This window comes from Plecotus auritus (assembly GCF_963455305.1).
Source record: "Plecotus auritus genome assembly, chromosome: 3".
Taxonomy (NCBI): Eukaryota; Metazoa; Chordata; class Mammalia; order Chiroptera; family Vespertilionidae; genus Plecotus; species Plecotus auritus.
In genome coordinates, this window is record NC_137772.1 from 207,342,867 (window position 1) to 207,369,301 (window position 26,435).

The 26,435-nt window shown below is 41.2% G+C and overlaps 1 protein-coding gene across 4 annotated transcripts in view; it reads right to left on the bottom strand.

Moving 5' to 3' along the window:
- The window catches only part of NR2C1 (nuclear receptor subfamily 2 group C member 1), a 44,278-nt gene extending 18,945 nt beyond the window's left edge, over positions 1-25,333 (bottom strand). For 2 of the 4 annotated variants that reach the window (XM_080661195.1, XM_080661196.1), the window contains exons 1-8: positions 25,105-25,320; positions 14,411-14,484; positions 12,959-13,189; positions 9,203-9,284; positions 6,759-6,938; positions 5,853-6,000; positions 5,667-5,757; positions 458-642 (exon numbers count right to left, since the gene is read on the bottom strand). In XM_080661195.1, coding sequence (XP_080517321.1) covers positions 458-642; positions 5,667-5,757; positions 5,853-6,000; positions 6,759-6,938; positions 9,203-9,284; positions 12,959-13,189; positions 14,411-14,464 — 971 coding nt within the window. In that variant the 5' untranslated portion in view covers positions 14,465-14,484; positions 25,105-25,320. Of the gene's footprint in view, positions 1-457; positions 643-5,666; positions 5,758-5,852; positions 6,001-6,758; positions 6,939-9,202; positions 9,285-12,958; positions 13,190-14,410; positions 14,485-25,104 lie in introns of all 4 variants that reach the window. The other 2 variants (XM_080661194.1, XM_080661197.1) reach the window with 2 other exon arrangements.
- Positions 25,334-26,435: the final 1,102 nt, after the last annotated feature.

Here is a 26,435-nt window from a genome sequence, read left to right on the forward strand (position 1 = left end):
CTGATGAGTTTCCTGAAGTGTAACTTAAAAATTTGATTTAACTAAGTCTTTAAATCTATTTCATCACTAAAAATTGATGGGAAAAATGAACATGACTCCCTAATAAAGATAAATGGTTAACTCTAAATACACAGAGGATAAAATCTGACAACTAAACTAAATCTGAAATTTCAGACCCAAATGATCATCTTTAGTGGAAAAAAAAATTCCTAAATTTTATGACTACATTTCTAACATATAATAGTATTCACTTATTGCTCATTATTTATAATGTAGCCTGCTGGATTTACATTGAATGGAATTTTTTAGTTAAAACTGACTATGCCTTACATTTTCTAAACCTAAAGAAATACCAGTTTTTTGAAACTTCTATAAATAGTATTCAACATAAAAATATCTTAAGAAATACTAAAGGACACTTAAGCAAAAGGACACTTAAGATCAAAACAGACCTTACCTTGAAACATCACTGTTGGTATGAATTTCTTGATTAAATTCACACAGAGAGGTATCACCATTACTTAATCCTTCAATCATAGACATTTTATTACTATTTTGATAAAGATCTTTAGTTTTTCCAAGATTTGCTAAAGATGTAACCACACTGGCCAATGTACTTAAATCTCCCTGACATGAATCAGCCTTAAAAAAAAAAAAAAAAGAAAAGTTAAATTCTGCAAGTAGATATCTGTATACTTTTAAATCTGAAATATCCAATTATAGATTATGAAATGCCAAAATAAAAGTACTCTAAGATGAAATCTAAAAAGTAATATCGAAGAGCTGTGAGCATTTAGAAGCTTGTTGTAGAAAATACATGATTAAAAACATCAGGTACATTTCCTATGTTTACAACAAAATGTTATACAAAAGTTACTTCAAATCAAAAAAGGCACTTAATGGCTCACCTATCCATCCATGTCATAGTCACTTAAAAAGCTATTAAATTACGTGGTCAGGTGGCTCAATTGGTTGGAGAGTCAACCTGTACACCAAAAGGTTTGGGGTTCAATTCCCAGCCATGGCACATACCTAGGTTGTGGGTTTGAAACCCGGTGCAGCGAGTATGGGAGGCAATCCATGTTTCACATCAATGCCTCTATCTCTTTCCTTTCCTCTCTCTCTAAAACTGTTAAGAACTTATCCTCCGTGAGGATTAAAAAAAAAAGGCTATTAGATTATCCTTTTTAAATTTTGATACTGTTATAATTTCCAAAACATAAAATAGAAAATAAAAAGAATGTAATAAAATTATTTTAGTGAAGAGAGGGAAAAAATGTAAAAGTATTATTGAATAGACTTCCTAGGATGCCAACTTTTACCAGGCACTGTGTATTAAATACCAGGAAATGTTGCAGCTCAAAAATCTTAAATATTTAAGATACTAGGCTATTTTTACAGATTACATTATTTTCCCATTTGCCTTCAGCTTTTATTTTTGTTACTGGTGCATGTATTTGTATATATTTATGTATTAATTAGCTTTTTAAAAACAACTTTCCTTAACTATGATTACCTAGAAATATAATTTGTACAGCAAAGGCAGTTAAGTGCTTGATTCCTCTTCCTTTTATTTTCCAATTTGTAGAGCAATAAGTCAATATCATAGCAACCTCTAATGGTGAGAGTGAGTTTTGAGTATCATTTTAAATTTCATATATTTTTATATATTTGACGTTTTTTAATCCATTAGTCATTCTTTTTTAAATGTTCGAATTATTCCACCCCAACCTAATGAGAGGCCTTCAGTTGCCTTCTCTGATGTATTGACAGGATCCCTTAATGGTATTTTTTATTCTTCCTTTATGGTTTTTGTTTTCAGTGTTCTTAATCCTAAGAGAATACATGTTTCTGTGATTCATTTGTTATGGTAATTCTTTAGTTTATGTGAAATTAATTTTGGTGAATAAGTAGAATGAAATAATTTTTGAGTTCTCCCCAAATGAATGGTCCCAGAATCATTTACTGAGAAACCCACCAGTTACTGAGTTCTTGCACAATTACTACTTATATATGTTATTTATTCCTAACAATAACACTGTGAAATAGGAATCATCATCCCTTTATTGATAAGAATTACCCATTGTCACTCCAGCAGTAGATAGGGGAAGCAGGGTGGGAAGCCAGGTCTGATGGGAAAACCCATGTTCCTAACCATTCTGCTGTAGCCTTCCTATACAATAAAAGGCTAATATGCAAATCGGACCAACGGTGGAATGACTGGTCGCTATGGTGTGCACAGACCACCAGGGGGTAGGTGCTCAATGCAGGAGCTAGCCCCTGGTGGTCAGTGTGCTCCCACAGGGGGAGGGCTACTCAGTCAGAAACGTAGTGGCTAGCGTAGTGGCCCTGGCGGGAGCCTCTCCTGCCTCCATGGCAACACTAAGGATGTCCAACTGCTGGCTTAGGCCCGCTCCCCACAGGGAGCAGGCCTAGGCTGTCAGTCGGACATACCCTGATGGCTCCTGGACTGCGAAAGGGCACAGGCTGGGCTGAGGGGACCCAGCTCCCCTAATTGCCCGAATTTCGTGCACTGGGCTTCTAGTCTTATATATGAGTAAAAAGATTTGCCCTAGCCGGTTTGGCTCAGTAGATAGAGTGTCAGCCTGTGGACCAAAGGGTCCTAGATTCAATTCCGGTCAGGGGCATGTACCTTGGTTGCAGGATCCTCCCCAGCCCAGGCCCTGGTCAGGGCTTGTGCAGGAGGCAACCAATCGGTGTGTTTCCCTCACATCGATGTTTCTCTCTGACTTTCCCTCTCTCTTCTACTCTCGCTAAATATCAATGGAAAAATATTCTCGGCTGAGGATTAACAAAAAAAAAAAAACAAAAAAAAAAGAAAAATTAACATTTTTCAACTAAAACTTAAACACCTATATTCTCTTCCATTTCATAACAGGTCTGTGTAAAATTTTAAGTTTTGCCACTCTTGGGCAATGTGGAAAGACCTCACTCAGCCTGTGACTTGAAAGTTTGGGTGCCATTTGTCAGAAACTTACCACACAAGGTTGGTATTACAATGTAATACAAAGATATATAGACTGCACAGTATCTGGACAAATGGTCATTTCTCAACAAAACTTACTTCTTTTCCTTTCCCAAAGGAGTTAATATACAAATAAAATTCTAAATAGCAATCTAACCTTGAATCATTTAGACAAGGCTAAATCTCCTAACTCCAAAAATATATGGTAAGAGACCAAATCTCATCACTTAGTAGCAGTATGCTAAAGCCTAATCTGTTATGTTGACACTCTCATTATCCCTATTTTACAGATGAAAAAGGAAAATGAGACAGAGAGGTCAAATAACTTGCCCAAGGTTATGCAGCTAGCAGGTGGCAGCTGAAATTAGACTCAAGAGCACAAGTATTAAGAGTGCAAGTATTAAGAGTGCCTTACCCTGGCTGGTGTGGCTCAGTGGTAGAGTGTCAACCTATGAACAAGGAGGTCATGGTTTGATTCTGGGTCAAGGCACATGCCTGGGTTGCAGGCTCAATCCCTAGTAGGGGGTGTGCAGGAGACAGCCAATCAGTGATTCTCTCTTGTATTGATGTTTTTCTCTCTACCTCTCCCTTCCTCTCTGAACTCAATAAAAATTTTTTTAAAAAAGAGTGCCTTAAAGTATTAAGCGATATATAACAAATCTGACCATAAATAGGATGAAGAATCTTACATGGTATATAAAACCAGAACACATTACAAGCTAAGAGAAACAAGTCATAGGCTCCCTAAAATCTGTTTTCACAAATAAGTCTTCAGGAGAAATTTTTTTTGTTATCATAGAAGGTTTCTGAAGACTACAGAATTTTTAAATACTCAATCTAAATAAACAAACCTTTATTCCTTTAGACCCCTTGCTCAATAAAGAGCTGCTCCAAATCTCTAAGAGAACCCAAATGACTTGGATACATGAGAGCTCTTGCAATCCTATTCCTACTCTTAACTCAAGTCGGAGATTTGAGTCAGGTGTGTTAGGAATTTCTCTTGGCACTATATAATCTGTAGTGAAATATAATAGGAATATTAAAAATTTTAAAAATATTTTCATTAATATTTTTAAGAGAGACAGGTAAGGAGAGGGGTAGAGAAAGAAACATCCATTGATGAGAAACATCAATCAGCTGCCTCCTGCACACCACCTACTGGGGATCAAGCTGCAACCCAGACATGTGCTCTGACCAGGAATCGAACCGGTGATCTCTTGGTTCCTGGGTCAACACTCAACCACTGAGCTACACGGCTGAGCAGGAATATTAAAAAATTTTCACTTATTATAAATACCTATTTATGATGACTTTTATTTCAATACTAGAGGCCCAGTGCATAAAAGTTAATGCACTGGAGGGGGGTCCCTCAGCCTGGTCTGCCCCCTCTCACAGTCCGGGAACCCTCAGGGGCAGGAAGCGACCCAGCAATCAGGGGAAGGCAATGCCCCATCACCCCTCTGCTGCTGCCACTGCCGGCAGCATAAGCCTCAGCTGGCCCTGCTTACCTGAGCCTCGGGTGGCCCTGGGTGGCTGGGCAGCTGCAATCTGAGGCTTGCCTGTGCCTCAGGCTGGCCCTGGGCGGCTGGGGGGCTGAGGGGACTGGGGGACTCGGGGACTCTGGAGGCAGGCGCGTGGGGCGGGCCCAGCCTTGCCATGCACCTGCCGACCCAGCAGGGCTGAGGGGACTGGGCGCCGCCATCTTGTGGCTATGTGTGCCACCATCTTTGAGGGCAGGGCAGTCAGTTAGCATATTCCCTCCTTATTGGCTGTGGGCACTGCCATATTTAAGGGCAGGCCAGTCAATTAGCATATTCCCTCCTATTGGCTATGGGTGCCACCATCTTTGCGACAGTGTGAGGGTCAATTAGCATATTCCCTCTTTATTAGATAGGATGAAAAAATCTGAAAGACTTTTTAATGTTTGTCACTTTCACATTGAAGCTATAATTGTCCTAGTGCCGTGGTCGGCAAACTGTGGCTTGTGAGCCACATGCGGCTCTTTGGCCCCTTGAGTGTGGCTCTTCCACAAAATACCACGGCCTGGGCGAGTCTATTTTGAAGAAGTGGCATTAGAAGAAGTTTAAGTTTAAAAAATTTGGCTCTCAAAAGAAATTTCAATCGTTGTACTGTTGATATTTGGCTCTGTTGACTAATGAGTTTGCCAACCACTGTCCTAGTGGAATATTTCTACTGATAAATTCCTATAGTATTGGGATCCACAAAATAGAGGGTGCTACAGTGGCTCCACCTATGTCACAAATCTAAACTAAGCCAGCTTGTACTTACCCTAGGAAAACAGGACCTGCTGGCCTTAAGAGGAAATCCCTGACTTTGCAGCCAATCATGCTGTTTCCTTGCTGCTGCGTCTAATGCTCGTAAAACTCACTCTTGCCCAAACTCTCCTGGGGAAGAGTGTTCCACTGCTTATGAGGAGACACTGTTCTCTCCCAATGCATGGGTTGTTTCCCCTTGAATAAAGGACATCAAACTCGTAACTAAATTGTTTTAGTTTTGTTATTTGACACTACGAGACAGTTGATAATTTACACATTTTTTAGAAAGCAACTTTTAATACAATATTTAGGACCAAAGCAATTGACTAAATTGATAGAAATAAAGGAAACCATTTTAAAAGCTTAAAAATGTTTAATCTTTACATTAATTGCACTAAACACACCTTATCTGGTGTCATCAGCATAGAGGACTCAGTTTTTATTCCAGACGGATGAATATTCACAAACATTCCTGAATCTAACAGTCCTGCTGACCTGTAACAAATAAGAACAAATTTCAGCCTTAGTTTCAGTGGAAAGAAAAACAAATGACCAGCTACTTAATGTTTTGCTTGTTGTATTTACTACACCTTGCAGTTTCACTATCTGTTACAAAAGTTGGAGTTGCAGCTAATGGGCTTCGAAGGTCTTTACGAATGTAGATTTTTTCTGTTGAAGCGGCACAGTTGGAAGATTTTTCTCGTGATACTTCAATGGGTTTTCTTTCACACTGAACAGCTACAAAAATGTGGTAGACTGTCACAATGCAGAATTTACAGACAATTATAAATGTAAACTCTAGGTCAGCAATGCTGCTAACTGAAGACATGGTTATTATAAACGAATTCCAAAGATAAGCAACCATCAATCTTTAGAAATTATTTGCAAATTTGACAAAGCTGCTTTAGTAAACTGTAATAGTTATTGTAAAAGTGGCCATTTTGAATTCTTTTCTCTTTCTGTCACTGCTGTGGTAGAAATGTAGATGAATTCTTATTTTTTATAATCTTTGTCAAGCCCTGACCAGTGGGGCTCAAATGGTTGGGCATCCTCCTGTGCACTGAAAGCTACCAATTTTCAAATCCAAGTTTTGCCACTTATTAATTTTGTGACCTAGGACAAGTTACTAAATTTGCTTACTCAAATGTAAAATAGGTAACAGTAGTACCTACTAAATACAATTTTGCTGTGAAAATAAGAAAGTTATTAGGCATAGTTAGAGCTTAATCAATAATAGCTACCAAAAACTAAACTTAGTTAATTGTGTTGTGTTTTTTTTTTTACCATGTTCAAACTAGAAATACACAACTGGCATATAGGCACTCAAAAACTATTTGTTCAGTGAATTAAAAATACACATGTATATATTTCTATACTTTTAGTTGGAAAACTGTAAATTAAAAAGTATAAAAAATTGACGTTTTAATGTGCTAATTTTAACATACTTCTAGAGTTTGCCTGAATTCTTAATTTTCTCCTTTAAAGCTAATACATACAGTCTTGTTTCATTCCAAACGCAATACATCTCTGTAACCTGCAATATTGACAGCGGTTTCGATGGTGTTTATTGATAATACAGTCCTTAGATCCTCGACATGAGTAAACTAAATTTTTTCGGATACTTCTTTTAAAAAATCCTTTGCAGCCTTCACAAGTTACTGCTCCATAATGACGCCCTAGAGACAAAATATTTAGAAGTCATCTATTTTAGAATAGAAATGAAATAAGCCCATTTCTTCCCTTTAAACAACATATATGAGATAAAACTGAGATTTCTGAGTTTAGGACATGAAAAAAATGTTTAGGAGTTACCAAACAGAAAATGAAAACAACCATATTCTCTGATAAGATATATTAAATAATGCCAGTGTTTTAAATTTTATAACATAACGATTTTCATTTCTGATATCACAAATTAATTATTATATACTGCCTATTTCAATCTAAAAACTATGCTCCAAAAAGGAGGATATATCAGTTAGTATCTGAACTATAATAATCCCTCCTCACTGTGAGTTCGTGTGATTTTTGTCCACCAAATTTGTTTTTATTTTTTTTAATTTATCTTTATTATTGAAAGTATTACAAATGTCCTCCCTTCTTTCCCCATTGACCCCCTCTGCCCAGGCCTTCACCACACTATTGTCTGTGTCCATGGGTTATGCATATATACATATAAGTTCTTTGGTTAAATTCTCCCTATGTACCCCTATCTTTCCTCTGAGATTCATGAGTCTGTTCCATGCTTCTATGACTATGGATCTATTTTGTTCATCAGATTCCACATATGAGTGAGATCATGTGATAACTTGTCTTTCTCTGACTGGCTTATTTCACTTAACATAATACTCTCCAGGTCCCTCCATGCTGTCTCAAAGGGTAAGAGATCCTTCTTTTTTTTACAGCTGCTTAGCACTCCATGGTGTAAATGTACCACTGTGGGTTCCATTTTTTAAATCTCTGGAAACATCTGTAGTGCTCTGATTAGCCTATCATTTCACAAACCATTTCTTTGGCACAACATCTATTAACAAACTGAACACACTCTAAGTAAAGCTCTAGTGGAGATTTTTGTAATTAAGCTATGGGCTAGTTTAAAGAAAATTAAAGAAAACAAACTGGGCCCTTAAATTATATCACACTGGCACTTATAAATACGTTCGAATGAACCTTGGTTTGTATTTCTGGCATGAGGTAACAATAGCCAGAGCTAAAATGACATAGCCCTGAATACTTGTAACAGGTTTGGAGAAATGCCTACTGGGTTATGCAAAGCATTAAAAAAAGGTTAACCAGAGCTTTTTCGACCTCAATAATTCAAGTTATTCTGTATTGCTAAAATGAGAACAGGGCTCAACAGGTAGGTTACCAACTTAGTGTTATATATTACCAAGGATCACAACTAATTTTTACCAATTCTCTGACAAAACTGGTGTCCACATCAAAAAAATTTTCCATGCCTTCAGTTTACTATCAAAAGTTTAACTGTCACCCTGGCAAGTTTGCTCAGTGATTAGAGTGTCGGTCCTTGGACCAAAGGGTCACACATATTTTTTTTAAATATATTTTATTGATTTTTTTACAAAGAGGAAGGGAGAGGGACAGAGAGTCAGAAACATTGATGAGAGAGAAACATCGATCAGCCGCCTCCTGCACACCTCCTACTGGGGATGTGCCCACAACCAAGGTACATGCCCTTGACTGGAATAAAAACTGGGACCTTTCAGCGGAAACCGGTTTGGCTCAGTGGATAGAGCGTCGGCCTGCGGACTGAAGGGTCCCGGGTTCGATTCCGGTCAAGGGCATGTACCTTGGTTGCGGGCACATCCCCAGTGGGAGGTGTGCAGGAGGCAGCTGATCGATGTTTCTCTCTCATCGATGTTTCTAGCTCTCTATCCCTCTCCCTTCCTCTCTGTGAAATATCAATAAAATATATTAAAAAAAAAACAAAAAAAAAAAAACTGGGACCTTTCAGTCCGCGGGCCGACGCTCTATCCACTGAGCCAAACCACTTAGAGCTGGGTCATACAAATTTGATTCCTGGCCCTGATCAGCACCTTGTGGGAGGAAATCATATCGATGTGTCTTTTTCACATTAATGTTTCTCTCTCTCTCATCCCCTCCTCCCTCCCTTCCCCTTTCTCTAAAAATCAATGGGAAAAATATCCTTAGGTGAGGATTAACAACAACAAAAATGGTAACCGTCTTTCATAACGCTCTGAAATGTAATTTTTTTTCACTGACAGATCAAATTAAACTGCATTGAAGAGAAAAATCTTTACATGAATAAAAAGCTCTGGGGGAAAATCAGTTAAATTTCATAAGCGACAAATATGAACCATAAAAACTACACGCACTTTTATTTTTATTTTTACTTTCATGGTAGTGTGATAGTTACTTTAACCACACGACACATATAGGAAATTATTTTTAATGTTACCTGATGCTTTGTCTCCACATACTACGCAAAGATCAAAAATCTTATTTGGTCCTTGGTCTGAAGAAGAATTATCTGTTAAGAACTAAAGTAAATCCCCCAAAACAAAAACAAAACACAACAATGTTATTACTCAATAATGCTCTCATATAAAAAAAGAACATTCAGTTTTACTTTTTGCTTCCTTTTTAAGTTATTTTGAAACTTTAAACTCTATTATTATGCATATATCAATTAAACTACTTGTAATTTTCTTAACACATAGGTAAAAAATTCAATGTTGTAAGAAGCAACAACAGTAAGAATACCTTTTTAATTTGTCCATAACAACTTAATTCAAGTAAACGACTGTTAAACACACATGAATACACAAGTAGTTTTTAATGTATCTCACAGATTAAGCATTTAATATGCATATGGAACTTGTCAAATTATGGCAACAGTTATCAATCCTATCATGACATTTGTCTTTAAAAAGTTTAGAACCTTTCCACTGGGATGACATGACTAAAATATGCTATGATGGCATAAAAAAATAACTAGATTTTTTAAAAGAAAAATATTTTGTTAATGTATTAACTTTATAATTATGGAACTATAATTGATAGACAAAAATATAAATAAACTTTTTATTAATGAGCTGTCTTAAGTTTGGGCTAGGTGTAGTGGTTGAGAGCGTGGACTCTGATAAATGGTAGCAAGTTAGTGGGACTAGGTGGAATAGCCTTGGGTAAATCACTAAGCCTCTTTCGATTATATAAAGAGTTCATCACTAAGTACAACTAATGCTGGTAAAGAAATACTAGTTTCTTCTTTTAGGCTTATCCTTCAACCTTTTCATCATTTTCTTTCAATCTTTTGAAAAGTGAACAAATTAATTTTAATCCCAAAAATGTGATATAGCATTTAGTAAACACCTTCCCCCTGCTTTAAAACAACCCTCAAAGTAATCCTCTACTTTGACTCTTTTTCTTCTATTAAGGGTGTGAATGCCTTCGGAAGTAATTCTGATTTTAAAATATTTAAACAGTTCTTAAAATAGCTGTCCTTTGTTATGTTATAGTGCTATCATTTATTTTTATACTACCATAAAAATCAGTCAATAAAATCTTTTAAAAAAATTCTATTAGATGTCCTTTAAAAGCACCTAAGACAAATATCATTCTTTTCCTCAATTGCACATCTATTGCAAAAGGTGTTAATATTTTATCTGCTACTTATTTCTAAGGGTAGAAGAGATATTGAGAGGGCAAGGGACTTGCCCATATGCCATCTTAGGTCATTAGACCAGAAATCAAATCTTCTTGGTCCAAGAAATTCCATCCTATACTTGTTTCTCTTTCATTGCCCTTAGTAATAATCCATGAAATAGTCAAAATACCAATCTTACTTCCACGTTCATAATACAAATTTTTTTTTTAAAGAGTAAAAACCTGACACATATTTCTTCAGCCAGGAGATCAAGGTTAACGTCACCAGTCATAAGGTGTGATGATAGTAAGTACCCTTGATATAGTGTAATGAAAATGGCACTTAAACTCTGTGATCCTTTTCCCCAAAACCCACAACCCCAATCTAACATGAGAAAAATATAAGCCAAAGTCTCAGAGTGGGGAAACCTACACTTTACCTGACTAGTATACCGCAAAACTGTCAAGGTCATCAAATACAAGGAAAGTATGAGAAATGGTCATAGGTAAGAGGAATCTAAGGATATTTGGCAACTCAATGCAATATGGTATCCTGAAACAAAAATAATACTAGGTAAAAATCAGGGAAAGAAAAATATCTATTTTCATTAATAATGTATCAATATTAATTTATTAATTATAACAAATGTGTCATCCTAATGCAAAATGTTAAAACAGGAGAAACTGTGTGTTGGGAGGTTATATGGGAACTCTGCATACTAACTGCTTATATTTCTGTTAATGTAAAACTTCAAAAAGATCAAATTTGTTGCCAAAACCGGTTTGGCTCAGTGGATAGAGCGTCGGCCTGCGGACTGAAGGGTCCCGGGTTCGATTCCGGTCGAGGGCATGTACCTTGGTTGCGGGCACATCCCCAGTGGGAGGTGTGCAGGAGGCAGCTGATCGATGTTTCTCTCTCATTGATGTTTCTAGCTCTCTATCCCTCTCCCTTCCTCTCTGTAAAATATAAATAAAATATATTTTAAAAAAAAATCAAATTTGTTAATAAAATAAAGAAATTAGGATATATATATAATGTTATACATTTTTTTAGTGACCCCTATCCATTTTCTACCTCAGCAGTTTCTAAAAATGATGTAACTGAAAGAATAAAATCCAACAGGATACATTGGCAAGATTTTGTATTTTATGAATTAGGAGTTTTTCAATTCTGAAAGGAATTTTCTTTGATCAGTTTTTCATTAAACAAATGTAGAATCCAATTTTAAGTGGGCACTCACCCAAAATCTCTCTGGAGGCAAACTTAATGGTTCATTGTATTTGTATTCAATTGTAACAACCAGCAGTAAAAATATCTACATAACCAAAGGCATGCAGTGTGTAAAAGCCCTAACTGGCTCTTGAAGTATCCTATCTAATAAAAGAGTAATATGCAAATTGACCATCACTCCAACACACAAGATGATTGCCCCCATGTGGTCAAAGATCCTGCCCCCATGTGGACACAAGATGGCCAGCAGGGGAGGGCACTTGGGAGGTACCAGGCCTGCAAGGGAGGTCAGTTGTGGGCGATCAGGCCAGCAGGAGAGAGCAGTTGGGAGAGACCAGGCCTGCAAGGGAGGGCAGCTGGGGGCGATCAAGCCTGCAGGGGAGGGCAGGTAGGGGTGACCAAGCCAGCAGAGGAGGGAAGTTGGGGGCGACCAGGCCTGCAGGGAAAGGCAGTTGGGAGGGACCCAGGCCTGCAGGGGAGAGCAGTTGGGGGGGACGAGGCCTGCAGAGGAGGGAAGTTGGGGGCGACTGGGCCTGCAGGGAAGGGCAGTTGGGCATCAATCAGGCTGGCAGGGGAGTGGTTAGGGGGTGATCAGGCTGGCAAGCAGAAGCGGTTAGGGGCAATCAGGAAGGCAGGCAGGTGAGCAGCTGGGAGCCAGCAGTCCTGGATTGTGAGAGGGATGTCTGACTGCACGTTTAGGCCCTATCCTACCGGGATAGGGCCTAAACGTGCAGTCGGACATCCCTCAAGGGGTCCCAGATTGGAGAGGATGCAGGCTGGGCTGAGGGACACACACCCCCGTGCACGAATTTTGTGCACCGGGCCTCTAGTAATATATAACTAACAAAAATTAACACTAACACAATGTAAAGTTAATCTACACTACTGAGTTCGAATATTAAAGGAGACCATAGAGTAAATGGCTTGCTTTATCAACGAAGATGTAGATGATAACAGAAGAGGCTAATTGACAAAGATAGCAGCTATGATACCAACTTCTTAATATGGATGCTGCTGGTTCAAGGCACAAGCAGCTTGGTCCTAGAAACTGCAGCCTCAGAAGATGCTCCTGATCTGGCAGTTTCCTAACTGTGCAGAAGCAGCAGGTCTCTTAGAAGTAGTTCTCAAGTGTGCTCCAGTAGTTATTTTTGGAAACCTGACCTAGAACTGTTTCTTCAGCCCCCCAACAATTCTTTGAGCTCTTTATATTCTATATTAAGTACCTTCCTGCCAAACTTGCCAGAGTGGACCTTACTGTATGTAACTAAGAGCATACTTATGACATGCTTTTTAATTCTTTTTAAGTGTAAGATACAAAGACATGCTGTGGTTATTTACCTGGAGGTGTTGTGCTGACAGATCAGGAGTTGTAAAAAATAACTGGTTGACACCTGCTGCATCAGGAGTTGCGAGAAAAACTTTCCCAGGTGTGGAATCTTGCCTGGCCAGAATGACTTTGCTTGGAGTAGAGACATCGTGATTTGTCAGAATGAACTGCTTGCCTTGTGTGTTATGATCAAGTGCTGTCACAATCTGGATTTTTTGGCCAGTTTGCTGCTCTGTAACAACCTAACACAATCATGTAAAATTAATAATCAAATCAATTCAATTTTCTCTCTCTCAAAGAATACAATTTTGTTATACCTTTAGACAAAGCTGGAAAAGCATACCCATCACACATATATTCAATACTAGTGCCCTGGTGCATGGATTCGTGCACATGGAAATTAATTAGAGAGTGGCCATCGGGGTGGGACTGGGTGAGATGGATTGGACATGCCCTGGAGCCAACCTCCCTAGGTCCCTCCCTGGCCAGCCACACCTAGGGTGGCACAACGGCTTGAAGGGCTCTGCAGAATGAGCAGGGTCCCTCCGGCAGGTGGGGTCCCTCAGCCTGGCCTGTGGGGATCGGGCCTAAACTGGCTCTCAGGTATCCGCCAGGGGTCCCGGGTTGCGAGAGGGCAGTTCTCGTGTGATGCACCCCGGAATCAGGCTCCCTGCTCTCTGGTTCCGGGGTGTATCACCCAAGAATTGCTGCTGCCAGTTCATCACATATATATTCAATATAATACACATACACACCTTTTAAATTAGCAATTCTACTTCCATGAAATCCTATCTTACAGAAATAAACAAATGAAAAATAAATAAAGGTACAATAGTAAGAACATTTAGACCTCACTATTTTGATTCCTTCCTTCCGCTTCCCTTTCACCTTCCATTTAGACAAGCATACATTGGGTGTATTCTATTTGCAAAGCACTGTTTGTACTGGGTCCTAAAATAGAGCAATAAAAGTTTTTGTTCTCATAAAGCTTTACAAGTTCTGGATTTCCTACTGTGTGAAATGGAGATACACTGGAGGGTTTATGAAACAGAGGAGTGCCAGGATCTTTTTCAAAAAGGATCATTCTAGATTTAGTGTGAAGACTAGACTATGAATGTTCAAGAGTAGAATTAAGGGAGACCAGAAAGGATGTTATTGCACAGATACTGGCAATATTTGAGTATTATATATTGGCAGAGATAATGGCTGAGAACAGGGAAGTAGCCATAATGGGGAGGTGGGGGACACCTGAATTTGGGATCTCTTAAGAAAGGAAAGGTGACAAGATGAGCTGAATGGACTGGATGTGGAATGTAAGGAAAGAGTCAAGGATGACTATAAAATTTTGGCCTGAGGAATTTGAAGGACAAAATTGCCATCTTTTATAACTATATTTCAGAACCTAGTATATACATTTGATGTAGTTTTGATGAACCAGTGAATAAACTATAAACTAACCATACCTCTCCCATCTGTTGTTCAATAATTTGATGTGCAATTTCTTCTATGGTTGCCATGATCTAACTGCCAAAATGTCCTGCCAAAAATAAAAAAGGTAATTTTTTATAATTATACCCATAAAACATATTTATTTAAGAATTTATAAATGAAATTATATGTTAGGATTTTCCTCAAAGGAATCCAGTTAGGTGGGTGGGGGTGGGAAGGAAAAATAAAACAAAATTGACCATGCACTGACAGTTACTGAAGTCTGGTTAAGTTTACACAGGGGCCCTAGCCAGTTTGGCTCGATGGATAGAGCATCGGCCTGCAGACTGAAGGGTCCCAGGTTCGATTCCGGTCAAGGGCATGTACCTTGGTTGCAGGCACATCCCCAGTAGGGGGCGTGCAGGAGGCAGCTGATCGATGTTTCTCTCTCATCAATGTTTCTAACTCTCTATCCCTCTCCCTTCCTCTCTGTAAAAAAAATCAATAAAATATATTTATAAAAAAAAAAAGTTTACACAGGGGTTCATAAAATTATCCTCTCTGCTTTTCTATATTTTGAAAATGTCTATTAAAAGAACTATTCAACCAAAGAATTTCACTTTTCAAAGATACTGAAGCCTGAACAGGAGAATTCTACTACAGATTAGGAGTAGTTTATGAACTTAAACAAGGGTAATCCTATCTGTAAACAAACACATCACTGTAGCCATTTATCAAATATTATAAAAACGGACAAAATAATTGCATTCATTCAGAAGGATGGAAGATTTCTCTAGAATCATTTCACTAATGATCATTCTTCATTAGTGGCAATTTCTTATATATTAAGATTAACTGAATGTAATGAAAAGCTGTCTTCAAATGGATTTGAGAGCCTGTAAGATTAGTAAGTTGACTTTGACTTGTTTTTTCTCTATACGGGGTAGTCAAGAATATAAAATTTACTTCTGGCTTTATATTATACTAGAGGCCCAGTGCACGAAATTTGCCTCCCTTTCTTCCCCAGGGCCTCCCTCCCTTCGCCCAGCCAGCCCTGGCCCTTGGTCAAACTCCCAGATGAACTCCCAATTGAGGGGACAATTTGCATACTACGCTTTTATTATATAGGATTAGAAGCCCAATGCATGAAATTCGTGCATGGGGGGGCGGGGGTTGTCCCTCAGCCCAGCCTGCACCCTCTCCAAAGGGGCATGCTCTCACAATCCAGGACTGCTGGCTCCCAACTGCTTGCCTGCCTGCCTGCCTTCCTGATTGCCCCTAACCACTTCTGCCTGCCAGCCTGATCACCCCGTAACCACGCCCTTGCCAGCCTGATTGATGCCTAACTGCTCCCCTGCAGGCCTGACTGCCCCTAACTGCCCTCCCCTGCAGGCCTGACTGCCCCTAACTGCCCACCCCTGCAGGCCTGGTCACCCCTAACTGCCCTCCCCTGCAGGCCTGGTCCCCCTGCCAGCCTGACTGCCCCTAACTGCTCTCCCCTGCAAGCCTGGTCACCCCTAACTGCCCTCCCCTGCAGGCCTGGTCCCCCCCAACTGCCCTCCCCTGATGGCCATCTTGTGTACACATGGGGACAGGATCTTTGACCACATAGGGGCAGCCATCTTGTGTGCTGGAGTGATGGTCAATTTGCATATTACTCTTTTATTAGCTAGGATAGAGGCCTGGTGCACGGGTGGGGGCTGGCTTGTTTGCCCTGAAGGGTGTCCCGGATCAGTGTGGGGGTTCCCTTGGGGCGTGGGGTGGCCTGGGCGAGGGGCCTGTGGTGGTTTGCAGGCCGGCCATGCCCCCCAGTGACCCAAGTGGAGGCCCTGGTATCTGGGATTTATTTATCTTCTATAATTGAAACTTTGTAGCCTTGAGTGGAGGCCTGGGCCTGCCAGGGTGTGCGGAAAGTTTGGTTTCCTCCATTGCCGGGGAAACCCAAGCCTCTTGCTCACTCCGTGGCCGTAGCCATCTTGTTGGGTTAATTTGCATACTCTCTCCTGATTGGCTGGTGGGTGTGGCTTGTGGGTATAGTGGAGTGATGGTTAATTTGCATATTGCTTTTATTAGATAGGCTATTGTTTGTCATAAATTCATTAATATTGGGTAATTATAATATTAATTGTCAAATTATCTGAATTGTTTTTCTTTTGATTACTTTTATTAAAATTATAAATGCTTTAATTAGTTGTGCTAAAAAGCAATGTTCAATATTTAGTATGATTATTCAACTCTCACTAGACTGGAAAGTAGTGGCCTCAACCTCTCTGAAACCAATAGAGGAGACAATGCTGCTCCCTGGGCCTTGTGTTCTGGGCCGATGGTAGCAGTGGTAGTACTGCTAACTCCTGACCCATCTTTGAGGCACATTCTTCCCTATTCTTGAAGGATAACACATGTTTAAAACTGCATAGCTCTACTGGCCCATCTAGTAGAATCCCAGAAGTCCAAGGGCCTGCCTTTATTTCATCTCATTTGTGTCCTCTTCAGTCCAAGTTTGGCAGCATTTCTGCTGGTATAAAATCCTCAAAAATCTTGTTCCATGCAATTCATGGTGGTGCAAGCCATCCAAGAGAGTCCCCTACAAATCTCTCCTGGATAAACACTCTCTATTACCTGGCTTCTGTTGAGATGACTGATTGGATCAATATATCACATGCCCATAATCTCTCTAGCAAATGACTGCCCAAACCTGGGTAGTCTCTCCAGAACAAGCTTTCTCCTTTTTTTGCAATATGGATAAGCTGAGTATTTTCTAAAATCTTCAACTTTTGGGTTCTATATTTCTTAATAACTTCGATTTATCTTTCCTCTCACATTTTACAATAAGTAGCAAAGGGAAATCAGGCTGCATCTTCAACACTTTGCTTAGAAATATCCTGAGATAAATATTTGAGCTTATCACTTACAAGTTCTACTTTACACAAAACACTAACATACAACACAGCCAAGTTCTTTGCCACTTTATAACAAGGTTCCCTCCCTCCAGTTTCCAATAACATGTTCATTTTCTTCTGAGATCTCACCAGAAGCACCTTTAATGTATGTCTACCAACACTGTTTATGATACATGTATATATCTCTAAGATGACAGCACCTTTTTCTACAGTTCTCTTCTTCCTGAACCCTCACCAGAATTGCCTGACATATATATTTTTACCAACAATTTTGTTAAGGCAAACCAGGTTTTTTCTAGCATGCATCTCAAAACTCTTCCCATTTCCCAGTTTTTTAGATACGGGTTATAACAGCACCCCACTTCCCAGTACTAAAAGTTGTACTGGTTTACTAGAGTTGACATAACAAAGTAGCACAGGCTGGGTGGTTTAAACAACAAAAATGAATTTTCTCACAATTCTGGAGGCTAGAAGTCTGAGACAAGCAGTCCGAGTCTGAGCAGTATTGGTTACTTCTGGGACCTATCTCCTTGCCTTGTAAATGTTCATCTTCTTTCTTTCTTCACATGGCTACACTTTGGTTTATATCTGTGTTGTAATCTCTTCTTATAGGGACAACAATCAAGTTGTATTAGGGGCCACCCTAACTGATCTAATTTTAACTCAATTACTTCTTTAAAGACTACATTTGTAAATACAGTCCCAATTTGAGGTACTGGGGTCAGAACTTCAATATATAAATTAGGGGGGAGGGCGAGAATTCAGTCCATAACACTTAGGCATAAATCTAGTAAGAAATGTGCAAGATCTATGTAAAGAAAATTTTAAAATGCTACTTAGAAAAGGGAAAGCTATCTGGAAGAACACATAAGAAAAGGTTAGTGACTACTTTCAAGGAGAACTGGAAATCTGGTAACAGGATGGGACGAAGACTTACTTTTCACTGAATAAGTTAGTTCCTTTACAATTTTAATTACTATGTGATGCACATGTGTATGTATGTATGCATGTACAGGTTCAGGCTTAATTGTATACTCTGTCATTAGCAATGCTACAGGTAACAATGCTAATGGATTTTAATGTTAATGTTGTTGGAAGAGAATTCTTGAGTACTGAATTCAGGGATATTCAGGTGTGTGGGGTTTTTTTTTTGTTTAGGAAGAGCAGGAAACTGCAATGGATTCATCACCTTTTTTGGGGTTACAAACTTCTTAGAGAATCTGACTAAAGCTACGTATGCTCTTCAAAAAATATAAACATAGTTTATATTTGAGGGATTCTATTTTGTGACCCAACACAGCAACTTTCTACTTCTCGCTATATAAACCCTCTGCACTACTGCAGTTCTAGAGTCATTAGGTCTTATAGATCCATATAATCCAAACTACTTAGTAAAAGAATACTCAGGTAAAGTTTACTGGAATATTTACTTTAGTGATTATATATCTCAATTTGTGTCCCTCTGCCAGCACTTCTGTCTGGGAGAAAGTTGCCCCTCCAGCTCTCACCCTGACGTCAGATACTTCAGTTCCTCCCCCTATAGTCCCTGGTTGCTTTCAAGCTGCTGCCCTAATGCTAGAGCTCAGAAGGAGCAAGTCTGAGTAAGTGTGCACAGGGCCTTTTGAGGAACTGCATGGGACTCCAGCTGCTCTCTGCCTCACTCAGCCACAATCTCTGCTGGTTTTTATAGGCAGAAGTTATGGAGATTTCTCTTCCCGACACAGGAATCCTGGGCTGGGGAGCCTGGTGTGGAGGTGGGACCCCTTGATCTTCAGGGGTAACCTCTGCAGCTGAGATATTCCTTTGATTTTTATCCACCACACCTGGGTATGGGACCAGCCCATTCGGCGCCTCCATTCCTACCAGTTTTTGTGTTTTTTTTTAATATATTTTTATTGATTTCAGAGAGGAAGGGAGAGGGAGAGAGAGATAGAAACATCAATGATGAGAGAGAATCATTGATCGGCTGCCTCCTGCATGCCCTCTACTGGGGATCGAGCCCGCAACCCAGGCATGTGCTCTTGGCTGGAATGGAACCTGGAACTCTTTAGTCCACAGGCCAACACTCTATCCACTGAGCCAAACCACCTAGGGTTCCTTCTACCAGTCTTGACGTGGCTTCTTCTTTATATCCTTAGTTATAGGACTTCCGTTCAGCGCAGTTTCAGGCGGTTCTAAATCATGGCTGTTCTGTAGTGTAGTTGTACTTTTGAAATGGTTGTGGAGTATGAAAGCACAGCATTTACCTACACAGACACCTTGACCAGAAGCCCACTCATTCTAGAATCCTTTTTTCATCATTACCTACTTCTCTCATTAAACTAACCAGGAATCCTATATAATAAAAGGCCAATATGCAAAACGACCAAATGGAGGAATGACCCGTCATGATGACGCACACTGACCACCAGGGGGCAGGTGCTCAATGCAGGAGCTGCCCGCTGGTGGTCAGTGCACTCCCACAAGGGGGAGCATCACTTAGCCAGAAGCCCTGAGCCGGGCTCACAGCTGGCGAGCGCAGTGGCAGTAGCGGAAGACTCTCTGGCCTCTGTAGCAGTGCTAAGGATGTCTGACTGATGGCCTAAGACAGTGGTCGGTAAACTGCGGCTCTTTGGCCCCTTGAGTGTGGCTCTTCCACAAAATACCATGTGCGGGCACGCACGTACAGTGCGACTGAAACTTCGTGGCCCATGCGCAGAAGTCGGTTTTCAGCTCTCAAAAGAAATTTCAATCGTTGTACTGTTGATATTTGGCTCTGTTGACTAATGAGTTTGCCGACCACTGGCTTAGGACATCCTCTGAGGGCTCCCGGACTGCGAGAGGGTGCAGGCTGGGCTAAGGGACCCGCCCCCCCTCCCCGGCCAGTGCAGGAATTTCGTGCACCGGGCCGCTAGTCCTATCTAATAAAGAGGGAATATGCTAATTGGCAAAGATGGCAGCACCCACAGCCAATGAGGGAATATGCTAATTGACTGCCACACCCTCAAAGATAGTGGCGCCCACAGCCACAAGATGGTGGCACCCAGTCCCCTCAGCTGTGTGCCTGCCTCCGGACTCCCCCAGTCTCCTCGGCCCCCCAGCTGCCAGGGCCAGCCCGAGGCGCAGGCAAGCCTTGGAAGGCGGCTACACAGCCAATGCTCAAGGTGCAGGCAAGCCTCAGATGTCGGCTGCCCAGCTGCCCAGGGCCGCCTGAGGCTTGTGCTGTCAGCAGTGGCAGCAGCAAAGGTGTGATGGGGATTTGCCTTCCCCTGATCGCCGGGTCGCCTCCCACCCCTGAGGGCTCCCAGACTGTGAGAGGGGGCAGGCTGGGCTGAGGAACCCCCCCTCCAGTGCATGAATTTTCATGCACCGGACCTCTAGTGTTATACATATTTAGATGTAAAAAGATCCACAAGATAATTAAAATACATCATACAATCTTGTTCATTTCAAAAAAACTTCCACCATTTACAAAAAAAGAGATTATCTAAATTAATTACAAATCCTATCCAAACTTATTAAGTTTTACTAAAATTCAGAAATTTCCACAGGATAATTAATATTATTCACTTCAATAGACAAAATATTAGCAAGGGGGAAAATGATGAAAACTGGTAAAAATAATACAGGTATTTGGCATGAAAGTAGGTATCTATGAGAGTGCATTAGTTCAACTACTGCTAGTTTAAGCAAAAAAAAAGGGGGACTGTGGGATACACTGCTAGGATCACAACAGAGCTGACCTTGGGAAAAACTGGAGCTAGGATTTCTTAGGCTGTCAGGAATCTTCCTATCTCAGCTACACCCTATGTGCCTTATTTCTGACTTTGTAGTAAAGCACCCGGAAAGGAAAAGTAGTCTTTTCAAATCTTAATTTTAAAATCTTGGTAATGAAAAAAAAATAAAATAAAAAAATAAAAATAAAAATAAAATCTTGGTAATGGATTCAGATTGACCTAGCTTAGGCTGTGTGCTCATCTCTTGGATTAATCACTGTAGGTGGAGCAGGAAGAGAGAAAGGAAAGTTAATATGATTGGCAGTTTCTGTATTTTCGGAAAGCCTATTTACCAAAAGATGGGACTAGCACAGACTTGCCTACTGATATAATCACCATGAGCCAGGCAACCACTCTAATTTGTTTCTACTAATGATACACAGAACTCTTCAGCCAGAAGTACATTAAACACTACTACTAAGCTACTCAAATTTAATTCAGCATTGACTGAAATTTTCTACTGTCAGTTGAAGAAATCCCAAGAAGAAGAAAAAAACCCTTATTCTTATAAGGTAACATATCAAGAGATCTACTTTTGGCCACTTCCAAATCTAATTTCTTGCTTTTCGGGTTCTTTAAGTAAATGACAAATTTAGTTTTATAGCTATGTTGTTTTAAATAACCTCAAAAATTTCTAGAGAATTCACAAAATAAATTTTAATGAATTTTTTCAAATATACCATAAACACAACAAAAACATTTTTGCTTTTCTTTTTTAGTTGGTAAAATCAGGCATAAGAAGTGAGGCAAGACAGCCTTACAATTCTTAGTATTAAAAACTTGAGGCCTACCTAGCGGGTTTGGCTCAGTGATTGGAGTGCCAGCCAGTGGACCAAAGGGTATTGGGTTTGATTCCCCGTCAAGGGCATGTACTGGTGGGAGGCAACCAGTTGATGTGACTCTCTCACATCCATGTTTCTCTGTTTCTCTCTCTCCCCCCTCCCCCTTCACTCTCTCTTAAAAAAAAAAATTAATGGAAAAAATACCCTGGGTGAGGATTAAAAAACAAAACAAAAACTTGAGCCCTAGCTGGTCTGGGTCAGTAGATAGAGAGCTGGCCTGCGGACTGAAGGGTCCCAGGTTCCATTCCGGTCAAGAACACATGACCAGGTTGTGGGCTCAATCCCCAGTGGGGAGGCATGCAGGAGGCAGCCAATCCACGATTCTCTCATATCATTGATGTTTCTCTCTCTCTCTCACTCCCTCTTCCTCTCTGAAATCAATAAAAATATATTAAACAAACAAACAAAAAAACTTGAGGCCTAGAGTCTTAAGGACTGGAAGCTGTTATACTTGTTTATGAAACAAAAGATATTAGGGGTTACCAGTTACCCTAATGTACTGATATTCGGAATTTTTTTAAGTGTTTTTATTGATTTTTTAATATATTTGTGTTTTGTTTTGATTCACTTCAGAGACAGGAAGGGAGAGGGAGAGATAGCAACATCAATGATGAGAGAAAATCACTGATCGGCTGCCTCCTGCATGCCCCCTAACCAGGAATTGAACCTGTGACCTCAGTGCATGAACTACACTCAAGTAACTGAGCCACACTGTCCAGGGCCAGAATGTTCTGGATGGGGAAGGTCTGACAATTTGAAAAGAATCAAGTATGTTTTGGATTACCAGTCCAGATTTTATTCCCAGCTTAAAGGAAAGCTAAAAAACTAGTGGCTAGTGATGGGGAAATCAGTAACAGGGAAAAGAGGTATATAGTATTAATTGTTTTCTTAAGAAAATTAGATTTAAAAGGAATAATTATTCTTTTTTGTTTTTGTTTGGTTAAACCTCACCCGAGGATATTTGTTTCCATTGATTCTTTTCCTCACCAAGAAACACAAGTTCACATTCACTTACACCAGGGGTGGGGAACCCTTTTTTCTGCCAAGGGCCTTACAAAATCATCAACTCAAAAATTAGCCTGCTATATTTGGTCAAACATTTAATTAACTCACCTTTAATGCCTTGGCAGAGCCAGACCAAATAATTTCTCGGGCTTTATACAGCCTGTGTGCCAGATGCTCCCCAGCCCTGATTTACACTATAAATGATGGTATATGCTGAATTTTGAGGGGTTCATAAAACTTCCTGTGGCTAGTCCTAGGCCTTCAAGTTAAGAACCTTTTGGGTAAAATTTCAGCTACTGCCAGAATTGAGTTTCCTGAGTGTATATTTAATATACGCAGCTTTATGTATATTAAAGGCCCCTAGAAGGCAAGAACCATCTTTATGTATATTTGAAGTCCCAAGAAGGCAAAAGTCATCTTTTTGTCCTTAACTCTGACAAGGAGCAATATTCCCAGGTGCTTACAGAACTGAACCACATCCCTTTTTTCCTACATCAGAACTATCAGTGTCTCTTTAATGGTCAAAGTATAAAGTTTTGGCCCTTCAGGTGTTTTTTTCCCCAGTATTTGCTAAGCCCCTGTAACATGCCAGGCACTGTGGATACAAAGGAGAGTTCTTTATAGTCTGATTTCTTCTCCTCATTGGATCTGCTATCACTCTCAAGAGGGGTCTCTCTCCTAACGAACCATTCCAAGCTCCTCCTCCCTCATTTAAATTCCACCTGACCTTTCCCACTCAGTTCAAATGCTGTTGTTTTTTTAATCCAATCTTTCTAGGTCCAGCATTTATTGTGTATACTAAGGTTGTTAACTAGGATGCACAGAATTCTATTAACTTTACTATTTTACTCAGAATTTTTATGCAAAGGTGCATTTTTCTGGAAGGCCAGTCCATGGCTTTCATAAGATTTTGAGGTTGCAGAGGGTCCTATAATGCAAAAAACAGTAATTACACTATTAGTTAGTCTATGCTGCTTCTTTTGTCTTTTCTATTCCCCAAGGGTAGGAATTTCATACTGTGTGTGTGCAAGAAGTATTTTGGGAATGTTTGCTGACTGATTTGTGTCTCCCTCAAACCCTTCTTAAAAGAAGACTTAAATACCCCTACAAGGAATGGTGACATTCATTATATTTGATCCACTTTTTTAATAAAAACAGAGATACCTTTTAGATCTCCCCATTGCACATATAAGCACAATTTAAAAACAATCATCAGATACCAATGAACCACACAGCATTGTTCAAAAACCTTAGTCTTAAAACAAAACAAAAAAGCCCTCAGTCTTATGTCTACCCACAACTTCAGAGGCACAAAAACCCATAAGGCCTTACTTTCAATTCATTTTGTTTTTCCTTTCCTTTTTTTTTTTTTAACAGGCTGACCTACTTAGTGAAGGTTACGAGACAACTTGTCAACATTTGCAATCCATCAAACGATATCTGCAGAAGCGGGAGGCAGAGTTTCTTAACAAAAGAGCTATTGGAAACTTGGCCATGCCCGAGTGCAGGGAACGGCTTGGGCCGTTCCATTTTATTTCTCAAAAGATACCGGTCCGAAGGCAGCGACTACTCTCGCCCACTTGTGAAAGTTGTCCCTCCTTATAAGCACGAGAATCAGCGAGGGGCCCCCAGTGAAGGGGATTTGGGGCTCGGCTCGGGCCACTCTGGACGAAGGCCGGCCTCTCCCGCGTCCCGCCGGCCAAGGAAGCCCCCGATGCGCGGCGCCCAGAGGCGGGGAAGCGGCAGCGGCGCCCCGACGGAAGCTTTCCCTGCAGTTGAAAGGTCAGAGGCGCCGCGGGAGGCGCCGCGGAAGGCGCCGCAGGAGAGGCTGCCGAGCAGCTCGCGGACTCCCTCCAGCGCCCCGCCGCCCGACCCCGCTCTGGGCTCTGGGCCCTGGGCCCCGGGCCCCGGGCCCCGGGCCCCGGGCCCCGGGCCCCGGGCCCCGGGCCCCGCGCCCCGGCCACAGCCTAAGCCTTTCGAAGCCCCGCGCGTTCGGCCCCGCCGCTCCGGCCACTCTCCACGCTCCAGCCCAACCCGAGCACCCCGCCGCCGAGCCGCTGACCGGGCCAGCCCGCCGGCCGAAGCCCGCAGACAGTGGCGGGACTGGGGAGCGGGGGCGAAGGGGGGGGGCGTCGGTTGGCAGTTGGGAGAAAGGAACACCGACCCCATCCCCACCCTCACCCCCATCCCGGCCACGGCAGCTTTCTCCGCACCCGGCACTTCTTACCGGCTTCTCCGCCGAGCTGCGTCCGGCACCGGGCGTGGACCGGACGGTCCCGCTGCGACGGCTCCTGGGGGGTGCCGGGAGGAGGTGGCTTGGAGAAGGATGAAGGGGGAGGGTAGAGGAAAGTGGGGGCAGGGAGCTTTCTGGGTTTGTGTATTTGGAGGGGGTCAGAGTTCGTGACCTCTGGGCTCCGCGGTAAGCGCTCCAGTCCGCGCCTGCGCGTGAGTGGTCTGGGGAACAGGCGAGAGGAGGGCGGAGAGGAGAGATGAAAGGACCGAGCCTCTCGAAACCGACTGCCCCCTAGCGGCGAGGAGGGAGAATGCCCCCGCCATTGCTGCGCCTCAGGCAATCCTGAAAGGTTTTGAAACAACTTTTCAGATTTGAGTATTGAGATAGCCTCATCAGTTTTAGGCAATTCTGTTTCTAATTGTGGAAAACTGGGCTCTGTTATAGGCTCTCTAACATTTATTAGAGGAATAACAAGTATGGGTAAATCCCAATAAGATATTTAAAATCCCTTCAATAAATGACAAACTGGGGGAGAATCCTGTGTAGTAAAGCAAAGTTTTACTTATCAGCTCTTGTTAAGTAAATAGGTATAATTGCTAAATGGTGCATGGACATAACTGCTTAGAATGTAAAATTCCTGAAGGCTTTTGTCTGATTTGCTCAGCCGTGTATTCCCAACCCTATAGGACAGTGCCTGATGGCCAACCAAAAATTGGAAAGAGGTATTGATGGAACATGACATTCTGACAGTAACCGCCTGTGACACAGAGGTGTGGCAGGAAGAGCTGCCAAGTACTGTGTGATGGTTTGGATGTTAAGAGAAGGGGCCCTCAAAATTTCTCTAGTATTGATCAGCACTAGAAAAGCAGTCATGGATTTAGGCCAGAAACCCAAGTGAGGAAAACAAAGGTACACTGGGAAGGAGAACCTCTCTGTCATTTCCTGCTGGAACTAGGAGCCGGACACAGGACACAGAAAAAGGGCATGCAACTATATCCCTAACAAGTAGAAATATACTTTAGGCCACATTCTCTAAAAGGCCCCTTTTTCCTTTGGCATCATTTATTCTAATTGGTGGTTTTAAGGCAGCCCCTCTTCCTTCCACCCCCCCAAATCCTTAAGATGGTCTCAAAAGTGGAAGTTAAGAAAGCACATTTACAATGGAAAAGGCAATCTGAGACCTTTTCTCTATTCTCAGTGCATAATATGAGTGCTTATAGTTATGCATGTGGTTACCCCTTATCATCCAATTAATTTATATAAGTTACAGTAGGTTGACTTATTAAAATGTGGAAGTAGAAGCCATTTGGGAAACATCATTTGTG